Raw genomic sequence first — 13727 nt, 5'->3', positions numbered from 1 at the left:
ATCTTTCTTCACTATTATCCCATTATACTCAACCACCAATGGCTTCTTTGCTCCCTATTAGCACTTACAACTTGGCCCTTGAGCCTTTCAACCCACAGCCTGCCTTGCAGGAAGACTTCCCAGTCACTGTGAGAATAACCATGGCTGCTGTTGACCCAGAGGCTGCCGATGACAAGGAGGAGCCTTCTACCTTGAGAGTCTTGAAGAGAGCCATGCCTTTCGATGAGGATGATCTTTTGGACCTTGAGGCTGAGGATGACGAAGACGATGAAGAGGATGAATTGGACGTGAGCGAAGAGGAAGAAGAGGAGGAGAAGCCAAAGAAGGGCAAGAAGGAGAAGAAGGGCAAGAAGGAAGAGAAGAAGGAAGAGGAAGAAGAGGAAGAGGAGGATGACGATGAGGATGACGAGGACGACGAAGACCTTGACGACGAGGTTGAGGAGTTCGTTCTTTGTACTCTTTCTCCAAAGGTCCAGTTCCAGCAGACTCTTGACTTCACCATCTCTCCAAACGAAGAGGTTCACTTTGTTGTCACTGGTTCTTACCCAGTCCACCTCAGCGGTAACTACGTCGAGCACCCAGCTGACGACGAGGAGGACGACTATGACTCCGATGAGCTTGAGGAGGAATACTTTGACGAGGATGGATACAACTTGACCCCAGATGAGGATGAGTTGATGGACCTCGAGGCCTTGGAAGACGAGTCTGACGTCGAAGGTAAGATCCAGGAGTTGGTCGAGGAAGACAGCTCCAAGAAGAGAGCTGCTGAGGAAGAGCCACAGCCAGCTAAGAAGAGCAAGAAGGACAAGAAGGCTGCTAAGGAGGAGAAGAAGGTGCAGTTCACCAAGGAATTGGAGCAAGGTCCTACACCATCTAAGAAGGACAAGAAGGGTAAGAAGGAGGAGAAGAAAGAGGAAGAGTCCAAGGACAAAAAAGACAAAAAATACCCTACCAAGACGTTGTTGGGCGGTGTGATCACCGAGGACAGGAAAACCGGCAGCGGAGCTTCAGCCAAGTCAGGTAACAAGGTCGGTATCAGATACATTGGTAAGTTGAAGGACGGCAAGGTGTTTGACAAGAACACCTCGGGCAAGCCATTTGTGTTCAACTTGGGCAAGGGCGAGTGCATCAAGGGCTTCGACTTGGGTGTTGCCGGTATGGCCGTGGGAGGAGAAAGAAGAGTGGTTATCCCTCCAAAGATGGCTTACGGCTCGCAGAAGTTGCCAGGAATCCCGGCCAACTCCGAATTGACCTTTGACATCAAGTTGGTATCGCTCAAATAGGCGACGTACATAGGTCACAGATGAATCGTTTAGGCAGCATTGTAGTGGGTTAGAAGTAGGCCAGAGGGGTACAAGCCAGTTTCGCAGCCAATTATTCCGTAGATACACCACAAGTGGAGGGACCGAGGAGACAACCGAGGAGGGGACAAGCTTCGGTGAACTCCAGGCAGTTTCAGTGACGAAACGACCAAAACAAAACTTGATGGGAAAATCTGGAAGGTTTGAAGGCACCAAACGTGCATCCGTTTACCCAAGGATCCATGTCCTCCAGTGCACAAAGCTTAAAGGTTATCACTGAGGCAGTGGCTGCGAAAGGGCCAGAAGTCGAAGGTGCCTAATTATGGAAACCACCGATCCCACCCAAACCTGAACAGAGGCTTTAGCGCCGTTCAACGATAACAAAAATGCAAGTCAACGTAACCAAAGTGCAAGCAACGCAGATGCAACGGCTGTGTGGGGCAAAGTCAGAGGGTCCCTGGCTGGAGGATCTCTGGCTGGAGGATCTCTGGCTGGAGGATCTCTGGAGCCGCTAGTCGCGGTGAACTAGCAAGATTAGGTTACATGAAACAAGTAGAAGACTACGAAACAAAGGTGTCTACGAAATTATTGAACAACAAAAAAACAAGTGTTCACCTTGAGATCCTTCGCTGGACGATCGGGGCCTTCTTCACATTCACATTTCCAAAGCAGCTCGGATCGTTGTCCCACATTGGTCCGCATTTGGCTGCGAAACGCTGGCCAAAGATTGTCAGGACCTATAGTGAGAGAGAGAAAGAGTGGAAATGGACTTCCCGTTTGCTTATCAAGGTTTAGTCATTCACAACGTCTCTAGACCTTCGAGCCCCGACTTTTCCTGGTTTTTTTGCTTTTGCTTCTGCTTTTGCTTTTTGCCTCCTCATGAGGCACCCACGGGCTTCTCCGGTCCCCTCGTTTTTGACCCTCAGTTCTCTGGTACTGGCTTTCTGGATGCTGAACAACAATCCTCAGATCTGCAGTATCGCCAGGGTCCACACACGCCGTGCATGGCCAGGTTTTGCAACCATTTAAACACCGCCATTCCCACCGTAAATCCTGGTTTTTTTTTACTATTATTCATCATCTCATGGGCAAATTATCCACTTTAGCTAAGCGCTTTTGGCGCAAATGGACCACGCGTGAAGGTCTTCTTGGAGACTACGACTATGGCTACCTTTTCATTCCAGATGTGCCATTCAAAAAGGGCCAACCAAAGACACAGCCGTTTTTTGGCCTTAATTCTAGTATGCCCATTGTTTTGGGTATGATTTTGGGTTTCCAGCACTCGTTGGCGATGCTTGCAGGTGTGATTACGCCTCCCATGTTGATTTCCACAGCTGCTAACTTGAGTAACGAAATTAGGGAATACCTTATTTCTACGTCTTTGATTGTGGCGGGTCTTTTGTCGTGTATTCAAATCACACGGTTCCATATCTATAAAACGCCTTATTATATTGGTACAGGCTTGCTTTCGGTCGTCGGTACGTCTTTTGCAACCATCACCATTTGTACAAAAGCCATGCCTTTGATGTATAAGAACGGTTTTTGTCCTATGGATGGCGACGAAAAATTGGCTTGTCCTGATGGATATGGCCGTATTATCGCTACAGGTACCGTTTGTGCATTATTTGAAATCATCTTGTCTTTTGCACCTTCCAACGTTTTGCAAAAAGTGTTCCCACCTATCGTCACAGGCCCAGTGGTGCTTCTTATTGGTGTCCATCTTGTTGAAACCGGTTTCCAAAACTGGATGGGCGGTACTAACTGTGTGGGAGAAATGTGTGGCACTGCTAAACCATTACCTTGGGGCTCAGCGGAATTTGCTGGTTTGGGCTTTTTGGTTTATATCACCATCGTGCTTTCAGAAAGATTTGGCTCTCCAATCATGAAGTCTTGTGCTGTTATCGTTGGTTTGCTCATGGGCTGTATTGTTGCTGCCGCTTGTGGATACTTCTCCTCAGACAATATCGACAGTGCCCCAGTTGCCACTTTCCCTTGGGTGCACACATTTAAGCTTGAGGTTTATGGCCCCGCTGTGTTGCCCTTCTTTGCTGGGTACATTGTGCTTATTATGGAGGCCATTGGTGACATCACAGCCACTTGTGATGTTTCTAGATTAGAAGTCCTGGGCGACATGTACGAGTCCAGAATCCAAGGCGGGATCCTTGCGGATGGTGTCAACTCGGTGATATCCGGTCTCATGACCATGACCCCAGTGTCTACTTTTGCTCAGAATAACGGTGTTATTTCTGTGACTAAATGTGCCAACAGGAAGGTCGGTTACTGGTGTGCTTTCTTCCTTGTTGTCATGGGAATCTTTGCCAAATTTGCTGCTGCCATTGTTTCTATTCCTAGCACTGTCTTGGGAGGTATGACATGTTTCTTGTTTTCTTCTGTGACTGTTTCTGGAATTAAGATTATCTCCACAACAGAGTTCACCAGAAGAGATCGTTTCGTCTTGACTGCAGCTTTGGTGCCTGGTATTGGCTCTGTGTTGGTGCCTAACTGGTTTGACAATATTTTCACATACTCTGGTGACAACACTGCGTTGATGGGTTTCTTTGACGCTATTACCTTGGTGATGGAAACTGGTTTTGCCATCACTGGATTCATTGGTCTTCTTCTTAACTTGTTGATTCCACAGGTGGATGACGAGATGGAGGAAATCAATGAGGTGGTGTTGGAGACTGTTGGCTCTGCCACTCAGGAAGCTTTGGAAGTATACAAGTCCAGAGAACAGGTATTTGTCAACAGCAAGGCCGAGGCAGACGGAGCCAACCTGAGCTCGAGCCAAGTGAACAAGTAATGATGAATATGATTGATGAATGAACAACTGAAATGATAAAAATGAAATGAAAAAAAGTGAATGAGTGATGTCCGTTTAGATTTTATTTAATGTATGCTCTAAAAAGGAGAGTGAATGCACTTCCTAGGAGAGAGCCTAGTCCAAGAATGATAGCTGAATAAATGGTAAAATCTTGGTGACCAAAAGAAAACGTAGAACTCGTATTTTTGACCGCCTCATAATTCGTGTTTAGCCAATTCTTGAACTGCTCCCATGAGGAGATTCCTGAAAATGCAATAGTGTGTTGTTCCCCTTCTCCTTGAACTGCATTTTCTATTGGTAATTGCTTTTGCACGGGTGGAGCACCAGCAAGAGCTCTCATATCATTAGCAAACAGATCCATCTTTTGTTGAACCTGAGCATCAAATGCATTGACAAGTCTCCGACGTTTCCATGGCTCTACAAGGAATGTAGCAACTGTGAATAAAAGAACGTTGACGCCCATGATAATCCAAGTTCCCCACGTCAGCGCCTGTCTGATCTTGTCACTCCAGATTTGCTCCTCATGATACCTCGTCAAAATCAGCTGCGTGAGCTTATTTTGAACAGAGTCAACTGCCAGCTCCGCATCGGCCAACTCCTGTTCCGCTTGCGATTCCTCTTGTTGGTTTGTGTGGTCGTTTCTGTAAAGTTCCGTGAATCTCTCCACATCCACTGGGCTCCAGTTGTGTTTCCTGGTCAAAAGCTCGTTGATTTCTTTTTGTGAATCTGAACGCTTTTGAATTGCCTCCAGGTACCTAACCTTACAATCTTTCACTGTTTGTTTCTGTTTCTTGAGCTCAGCTTCTAACAGATCCACAGATTTCTTCAACTTCTCTATACCCAGGTACCCTGTAACGTCATTGAGTGCCCTGGTGGCTCTAAATATCGCCTCTTGTAGGTTCTCCATGTGTAGTTCAAGCTTCTTGGAGAACTCGCTTCTAAGCTTCTCCTTCTGTGATGGTAAGTTCTGAATATCCAGTTGTGGTGATTCGACTGATAGTTTTTCAGTGGCTGCTTCCCTAGGAGTTTCTTCGCTGGGCAAAACGGTCTCAGCCTTCTTGGTCTCTTCAGTCTTTGGCTCCTTCTTTTCAGGTTTGGTGTCTGTTTTCCTCTTGGCTTCCTCTAACCTCTGGGCTATGCCCATGTTGGAGGTCTCAATTATCTGTCGTAGCTTGGAATCATCGAAATTGGACGAATAGGGGCGAATTGGTAAACGTAAGGAACATCTGGTCAAACTCGGAGCCCTTAGAAGTGTCCTTAGAAGCATAACCTAGGAGCGTTGTCTAAACAGTGTCTATGTGATATTTGAAAAATGGTGGAATAGGTACGCGAATATACTGCCGAAATCGCACTACCCCAGATTGGCGAGTAAAGCTACGAGATCCAGTGTAGAAAGTCATATAATACATGTTTTTTTGGTATATAGATAAGAATTGAAACATCTGGTTTTGAAAGGCACATCAATTGACCCGCTAAATGGTCTAGAAGTTCTTGTCGATCAACTCTCTGGCCATCTTCCAGTTGTTTGACTCGACATAGTCCAACACAATGATACCACTGCCCTTGCCAAAACTGTCCTGAAGCTTGTGCTCCTCCATGGCCTTGGCCACCTGCTGAGGCCAGCAATCACGGTCAAAGAAGTTGGAACCAGAGCAGAAGTTCACGAAAAGCTTACCGTCGCTGTTGGTCTTGTTGTATTCACTGGCCTTGGTGGCCAACTTCTTCACGTAGTCAACCTTCTTGGTGACATCGTCAGACTTTTCGATTTCACAGAAATCCTGGACGCAAAATGTGCCTCTGTCGTCCTCAGTACAGTTGTACTTCCAGGTGTGGGCATCAAAACCAAACTCCTTCTTTCTGTCCTGGTTGTTGTCACCAAAACGTCTGAAAAGAATGATCTTACCTCTGGCATCGCCCAACTTAGGCAAGTCGTTGCCTCTGTAGAACTTATCCTTGTTAGGGTTGAAGTACTTGTCCCAGAAAACGTTACCAAACTCATCCTTGTCGTTGTTCCACTCGCCGGTACCTTCCTGCTTGATCGAAAGGATAACCGTCTCGGACTTGTTACCGTCAACAAACTTAATCACCTCCTCCAACGTGTCACTAAACTTCTTTGGGAATGGAATTCTCACAGGGAACTTGCTGTGCACGACAGTCAACTCGTTAGCATCATCGCCAGACTTCAATGGGTACTTGCCCACTCTGACATCCAAGAAACGAACACCGTTCTCCAATTGCTTCGTCACAGACTCACCCTGGCACTGGACACTAGGCAAAGCCGTATGACAAGCAGCAGAGTTATGGGTACCAGGAATGGAAAGGGTACCAATTTTAGTGTTATCGTTAATATCCTTTAACCAGGTTTTGTAGTTGACCATTTTCTCTTTTTAAGGTTTGTATAGCAAAAAACGAGATTTCAGTCTGGAATGTCCTCCCAATTTATATGTCACGGTATGCACCGAAGCAAGGGGAGAATGATAGGCCGGCGCATTTGGTGTGCAGGGCATTGTTCTCTGAGGGAATAATTGTTCGTGAGGCTGAGCTGTCGCGAGGCCGTGAAGGGGAATCTGGTTAATTAATTGGAATACGTCATTGGGTGCAAAAAAAAACTGACACAAACGTTGCGTTGGTCATAGACTTGTCCAAATATCGTCATAGTTAAGGCGACCTTGGGTTTCTGGAACGAAGCAGTAGATAAGGAAAATGTAGACAAAACAGATCCCAAAAAAGACGAAAAAGTCGTGCTTGTCAAGTAGCAATTGTAGCTGTGGGAAGCCGTATGCTACTGCAACGTTGGCTCCCCAATTAAGCATGGTACCGAAAGACTGGGCAACGCCAATCGTTTGGTGGCTGGAAAGTTCGCTCACCATAAGCATGGGGATTTGGCCAAGGCCTAGGGAGAAGCCTATAACGAAGGTGAAGCATGCAATTGAGGCTACGACTCCGTGTTGGGTCAACATACCGATGGATATGAAGCATGAAGATACACCCATTATGGCTAGGGAAGTGATAAGAAGCGGTTTACGACCGACTTTATCGATAAACGGCGACACAGCAAGCATGGCCACGACATTGCAGAGCGCTATGCTCAGTGTAATATAAAGCACATTGAACCCATAGGGCATGACGCTTTCGAGGATGGAAACTCCATAGAAATTGATGGCGTTCATTCCACAGAGCTGCTGGGCTGTCATGATAAGGCCCACGGCAATCACCTCTTTTTTGTATTGGGAGGTGGTGACGTATTCGTACATGCTGACCGAGCTGGGGTCAATGGACCCTCTTCTAGATTTCAGAGGCGATAAGGTTGTAAATGTGGATGGAAGGTCATCCTCAGAGTCTAATAAAGGCGATTCTTCAGTTACTGGAGGTTTGGAGTTGTTGGTTATCTCTCTCCAGTGCTGTATTTCATGGTTCACCGACCGTGCCTCGGAACGCAATGTATGAAGGGTTCTCGTGGCTTTAGAAACGTTACCGCGGTGGGTTATCATCCATTTTGGCGACTCGGTAATGGTGAATAGAAGTACAAGCTGCGTCAAGGCGAGTCCAGCGCCAAAAGCGAATATCCAGCGCCATTGGTGGTCGTTACTCCAAGAAAGCGCAGTCAACTGCGCCGCTAGAATGCCAAAAGCCACGCCAAACTGTAATAGAGACCCCATAAGACCCCTATGATTGAAAGGCGCAAGCTCATTCACCATAATTGGAGCCACCACTATGGATACGCCCAGAGCCAAGCCAGTGAGCGCTCTACCAGCCAAGAAAGCCCATCTGGTATTGGCGATACACAAAAACGTAGAACCACAAAAAAATAGCACAGCGCAGATGATCTGAATCCGTTTACGTCCAACCACTGAAGAAACCAAAGGCGATCCAGCGACCACTGACGATAAGAAACCGCCTAGCGTAAACATGGTGCTCATCAAGGCGATATCATTAAACGACATTGGAATACACTGATCTGTGCCCATATGACCCCAAAACGAGTCTGCATAGCCACCAGGCAGCTCCAAGTGCTTTTTACATGCTATAACCTTCGCTGGAGCGTTTGTGGCTGCCAAGTTGAAGCCAAACTGAATAGTGCTAAAGCAGTTGACCCCTGTTGCCCAGGCTAGCGCAGGCGTGACCCGATGTGCCTGGTACAAGGGGTGGGACATGACAACAAGGAGAAAAATACCGTGGACTAAAAATTCCACCAAACTTAGCCTTTTTCAGTTGTTATCATGATCTGGCGATGGCCTACTAACAGTAAATGTACAGGAGAGCAGCGATAAGAGATAAGGAGACAAAGAGCCATGGGCAGAGTAGCACTGGTGTTCACACGAGGCAGGGGTACATCTACATGATTTCTCCAGGGCTCAAATACCAAGCATCCAACGATTGAGCCAGTTTTAGAGCTCTTGTCCAGTCAACCATGTCTTATCTTAATGGCTGCGAAAAAAAAAGACTCAAAGCGAAAGCAAGACGCTCCCCAGATTCTTACACTCTCTGCGCATTACAGCAAAACAAATACCAAGCAAAGAATGTCCCCTCCAAGGCCCGCAGAAAATGCCAACAAGGTCATTTTGTTAATTTTGTACGGCATTTCAATTTGTGGAGTTCCTTTGCCCAATTTTTTCTGCCTTCCGGGAAGTCTGGGATCTCTTTTTTTCTCGTGAGCAACCACTGCTTGCTCAACTGACCTTTTTTCCTCTTTTCTTTTCTGTCTCAGTTTGCTGCCTGGCCCCACCACAACATGTCAAACTTGCTCAAAAAGCAACCACTTCACTTATTTTACCGACAAGCGGGATCTTGCGGTCTTGCGGTCTTGCGGTCTTTCGGGTTTCGTGCGTGGGACAAAGTTCTCCAAGGCCAGACCCGAGTGTCTTTAGGTTTCTGTCAAGAGGCTGTGGTTGTTTTCTGTTTATCAGGCTTGGAGTAGAAGCCACCAAGAAGTGCAAACCGCAATAAGAGAATGAAATGGAAAGTCTCCAAAACCTGACTACTTCTGACCCCTGACGAAAATAGACCACTTCTCGTATTCAAAAAAAGATAAGACCAAACAATGGCACATGGCCGACTTGTCTTGTTCTCATTCTTCTGGAGTACTCCCACTTGGCAGGTTGCCTCTCTCTTTTTTTCGCAGCCATTATATCCAGTGGACTTCGTTTGACATTTCAGGCTTAGGCCAGGAGGTGGCAGTGTCCCCACGAAAACAACGCCAATTTTTGGCGTACGAATTGTATGATTGGCAGATCAAGGTTTAGAAAAAGAAAAAAAGAAAAAAAAAATACCGGTAAATCACAATAAACACTGGGAGGTGGTGAACTGCCACCATTCACTCTTCCTCTGCTCGTTTCCCTCGTTTCTCTCGTTTTCCCTCGTTTTTCGCTCCGCACCGGCCTTGGCGGAACACCACCTTCCGAGACCTCCAGGGTTTTCCAAGACTTTGGCCAATAGAAAGACGAGAAACGGCAAAGCCCAAGGGCAAGATCTTCCTGGTTTCCATTGTACTTTTGTTGTTTAGTTCCCTACGTCTCTTCCTGTTCCACATCTTCGTATTGCTCCAGCCGCCGTACAGTTGCGCCGCTGCTAAATGTTTGATGTACCGCGCTGGCGCCAAAAATGCCAATTAATCTTGAGCGACTGGGCGCCACGAATTGGCAAACTAGAGAAGAAATGGGCGAGGGCAAGGTGAAACAATGCAAAAAAAGGGAGCAAAAAACGTAGCCCGGGGTAAATCCCAGCACGAAACACCTGTTTTCTCTTAGTTTTTTTAAGTGTCTCTCTCAACTTGGCCTATTTCCAGTGTCTGCTCTGCCTCTGTCTTTGCCTCTGCGTCAGCTGCCACTGGTGGCTTTACCACAATTTTTTTTTTTTTTTTTTTTTTTTTTTGGCTTACTGCCGACCTGCATAAACCCGCCCCCATCCACCGCCGCCTGTCCCGATTGTGGCCCGACCAAACCGTTTCGGCATGGTGTCGTCATCTCCCATTCCATCGCATATCTTGCTCTTGGTACTTCTTCAACGATTTTTGCTACTTCTCTGTTTTCTTCTTTTTCTTGTCCTTGGCTCTCCAGGCTCTCCATTTTGGCTCTTTTATACTCCACACTTTTGTCGCCTTCCCCTTGGCCTTCCACATATTTTCAGTTGCTATGTTTCTCTTCAGAAAGAAGACCGACAAACAAGAACACACAAGGCCCCAGGGCAAGCCTTTGGCAAAACAAGCTGCTCCTCCTGCTTCACCGAAAAACAACCAGAAGAAAGAAAATGTCTCTGTTTCGGCGAAACCCGTCCCTCCACCAAAGGACCCTTCTTCTCCATTAAGACCTCCAAGGCTCAACACATCCAATTTAAACTCCATGGCTGCTTCGCCACCACCACAGGGTAATGCTGGAGGCGGGTTTCCATCGTCTCCTTCGTCTCCAGTCAGCCGACGCCTGGTTTCTGACCGTCTCGCTCCAGCTTCGTACTTGAGACATTCCAGGGTCCTCTCTATGTCCAGTAACACCAACCTGGCACTCGATGCTGAACTGCTTCGGCCACGCAGATCCTTGCGCCGTCGTATGAGATCAATAACCAGTGATCTTCCTCCTGAATTGCTGCCGGTGGTGAATTTAATCAATGCCCAGCGCTTGCGTACTTATATTACTGGCTCCCTCTGGCTTAAAGACCAAGGTTCCGCCGGATGGCTCCCAGCCGAGGCTACGCTAACGGGAACGGAATTGGCGCTCTTTATCGATGGCTCGAGCAATCCAAAGTACGTCAATATCCAAGATTGTAGCGTCTTGGTGGGTAACAACCCTACGTCCTACTCCCACGATTTGACCATTTTGCAAGATTTCGATAATCACCAGAAAGTGTTCCGTTTCGATGTCCAGCAAGATCTCCTCAACTGGTATGCGGCTTTACACTTGGCTAAGTTCGAACAGACTTCATTGAACGAGGCATTCACTGCCGTCATGCTTTCCTTGAAGGGTCCCGAGCTTTCCGATATCTTTACCCTTTTGGCGCATAAGAAGAGATTTGCTCGTTTCGAGTGGTGTAACTTGCGTTTGCCTCAAGTTTCGTCTAAATGGATCAAAACATACATGGCTGTGATTCCTGGTGACGGCAAGAAGAAGGGCCGTGTGGAGATTTACACCAACGATAAGATCAACAAGAAAACATTGATCTTGTACGTCAATGATGCAGATGCCGTCTACAATGTGTATCCAGAAGATCACAGAATGATTGATAGTAACGCTATCATGAAATTGGAGGGCCAGGTGTTTGTCAACAAGGACTACGAGCATTTGTTCTCCGGCAAGAATGTCTTGTCCGGCAGCAACACGCCAAACGGGTCCAAGATTGGCTCCAGATCAAACTCCAACACCTCCCTCAACTCTTTGGTTGCTCCTCCAGGCCCCAGCCAGCAGGTTGGTAACCGTTCTAGAAGTACTTCCGTGAATTCTTCTCACTCCTTCTTCATGAACTCGCCTACTCCAGCTAAAAATACAAAGGAGCAATTGACTCCAGGCTCCCCTCCACGCAACACATCCACCCACTTCTACAAGAAGCAGAGCATCAACAAATTTGTGTCTACGAACTACATTTACTTGATGCCTCTCCCACACCCTGGTGTCACTGCCATTGAGATCATGATTAGAAACTTTGTTCACATTGTCGATGCTTTTAAGTTGTATGGCCGTCCTAACCACTTGAACAGCGACAAGAAAGATACTGTTTCCATGCTTTTTGGCTTGCCTTCGTTGCCTCACTATGGTTACTTGTCCACAGAAGATGCCTTTGACCTTATCGAGGCCAACTTCGATACTGCTCGTATACAAAACTGGACCGAGTTGGAGTGGCGCAATTGTCTTAAGGAGTACTTGCTGTGCAAGCAGGCTGATGGGCCATACAAGGGATTCGGCAACATAGCCGACCTTTACGATTCGGTTGAAGGTGATCTGCCCACAAGTGAGTTGGATGCTCAGCTCGGTGGCATGTTGTCACCAAAGATTCTGTTCCCACATGCCAATTCCCGTGTGGCCAGTCCACCACCAGGCAACCTTTCCCGTGCTTCACAGGGATACCAAGGCGACAGCTTTGGTGGTGAGATTGGGCACTTGCTGTTGAGTGACACCAGCTTGGGTCAGAACCAGGGTCAAAACCAGGGTCAAAACCAGAACCATAGCCCTCTGAGTGGTATTGCTCCTGCCCTCAAACTCAACGATAACAAGTATTTGGGCGGTCCCTTCGAGTACAAGCAGGGCGAGCCATCTCCACGTTCGCAAGACGAAATGCTCAGGTCTCTTGAGCCTATTGTCGACTTGCCTACGCCGATGGATGACAAGCACGCAGTGAGCAATTACTTTGGTGGAAAGGTAGCAAGCTCGTGAGTTCACGAGCGGTATGCTGGCGTTATGTATATGTTTGCTTTAGGTTAATCATAGATTACATGTTCCATTGTTGTAGAGCCGGTGAAATTCGGTTATTGTGTTGGATCTCCATATTATCAGAATAATCAGTATCTGAGCCTCACAGGAGGCCTTTACCATCAGATGGTCCACCAACCAACATTGTCCCACCAGCAAGGTTCCTTCGGATCAAAGAACATCTGACGATAACAATACACGATCATGTGGAAGTTCCAAGCAGATCTGGCGGAATTTCCATTAGTAGCTGGAATGGCCAATCTAAGACAATAAGTCCAAATCGGTAAACGACAAACAGAGCAACTGTGAAAAACGTGCCGATGTCGTTGAAATCCAAACCTCCAAAGCATACACGACCCGATTCCGATCCCTATACATAATATTATTAATGCTTTTGTTTGTTGTTGCTCTCCATTGACTAATATTCAGTCATGGTACCGAGTGAACCGACGTGAACCCGAACCGCATGTGGGTCAGTGTTTTGCAGCCATCCATGCCAAACGAGCCAGTCACCAGTCTACAGCCCCCACAGGCATCCACGATCAGATAAAGCCCCTCCACGTAGAAACAATCAACACAGAAGGAAAAGTACCCATTTTGCAGCCATTAATGGTACTCCTACTGCACGGATCCAGCCACTCGCCATACGCTTCCATTCCGTCCCTTGTTGTGTTCCATCCTCTCTGGAGCCAAACCGACGTCCGGGACGACGCAGGCTCGTAACAGACGGAACAGACGTGGACCGTGTTGTTTACGTTTTGCCAGAGCAAACGGGTCTTACGGGTGATACGTGTTTCACGCGAGACATACTCAGAGTTCCTATATGGGCCCTGAGGTAAACAGTGGGTGTGTATTGAGGAGCCAGCCGCCCTGGAGGGGGGAGGCGAAGGGGTGAGTTAACTCAGCCAATTGGGCAGGTATTGAGCTGGGAAAAAAGGAAAAACACTCTATAATGGCCACTGATTAAGAATATATAATTGGATTTTAAAAAACTGCTTACGTTGTCTCTTTATCTGGAGTGTTGGTGGAGGACGCTACAGAAGACGCGTATGGTATGGACCGCGCGGTGTAGGACGCGCACGCGCATCACGTGTGTGGTGGTTCTTGTCGTTTGCTGAATCTTACAAAACCTCTTCTCCTTCCAAAACATCGCCGCATCGGAAAACACCAAGAAGTATATAAGTGCGCTGTTTTTTCCTCCTGGGCTTC

The 13727-nt window shown here is 47.2% G+C and overlaps 6 protein-coding genes across 6 annotated transcripts; 3 read left to right on the top strand and 3 right to left on the bottom strand. All coding sequences in view use genetic code 12, as the record gives it.

Moving 5' to 3' along the window:
• Window positions 1-38: 38 nt before the first annotated feature.
• Window positions 39-1283, top strand: CXQ85_001584 (peptidylprolyl isomerase; the record flags this gene model as incomplete). Its single annotated transcript, XM_025485287.1, has 1 exon — window positions 39-1283. The coding sequence occupies one exon, from the start codon at window positions 39-41 to the stop codon at window positions 1281-1283; it is 1245 nt and encodes a 414-aa protein (XP_025340218.1).
• Window positions 1284-2385: 1102 nt separating this feature from the next.
• Window positions 2386-4104, top strand: CXQ85_001583 (nucleobase:cation symporter-2 family protein; the record flags this gene model as incomplete). Its single annotated transcript, XM_025485286.1, has 1 exon — window positions 2386-4104. One exon carries the CDS (start codon window positions 2386-2388, stop codon window positions 4102-4104), a length of 1719 nt encoding a protein of 572 aa, XP_025340217.1.
• An 82-nt stretch (window positions 4105-4186) lies between these two features.
• On the bottom strand, window positions 4187-5269 carry SHE9 (She9p; the record flags this gene model as incomplete). Its single annotated transcript, XM_025485285.1, has 1 exon — window positions 4187-5269. The coding sequence occupies one exon, from the start codon at window positions 5267-5269 to the stop codon at window positions 4187-4189; it is 1083 nt and encodes a 360-aa protein (XP_025340216.1).
• A 337-nt stretch (window positions 5270-5606) lies between these two features.
• Window positions 5607-6503, bottom strand: PLC2 (Plc2p; the record flags this gene model as incomplete). The annotated part of the gene is made up of 1 exon (XM_025485284.1): window positions 5607-6503. The coding sequence occupies one exon, from the start codon at window positions 6501-6503 to the stop codon at window positions 5607-5609; it is 897 nt and encodes a 298-aa protein (XP_025340215.1).
• A 252-nt stretch (window positions 6504-6755) lies between these two features.
• HGT20 (Hgt20p) lies at window positions 6756-8279 on the bottom strand (the record flags this gene model as incomplete). Its single annotated transcript, XM_025485283.1, has 1 exon — window positions 6756-8279. The coding sequence occupies one exon, from the start codon at window positions 8277-8279 to the stop codon at window positions 6756-6758; it is 1524 nt and encodes a 507-aa protein (XP_025340214.1).
• Window positions 8280-10256: 1977 nt separating this feature from the next.
• On the top strand, window positions 10257-12482 carry CXQ85_001579 (uncharacterized protein; the record flags this gene model as incomplete). Its single annotated transcript, XM_025485282.1, has 1 exon — window positions 10257-12482. The coding sequence occupies one exon, from the start codon at window positions 10257-10259 to the stop codon at window positions 12480-12482; it is 2226 nt and encodes a 741-aa protein (XP_025340213.1).
• Between the last annotated feature and the right edge of the window lie 1245 nt (window positions 12483-13727).

This window comes from Candidozyma haemuli, assembly GCF_002926055.2.
Source record: "Candidozyma haemuli strain B11899 chromosome Unknown B_2014730914, whole genome shotgun sequence".
Lineage (NCBI taxonomy): Eukaryota > Fungi > Ascomycota > Pichiomycetes > Serinales > Metschnikowiaceae > Candidozyma > Candidozyma haemuli.
Note: the sequence above shows the minus strand (reverse complement) of the source record. Positions and strands in the feature narration are given on the sequence as shown.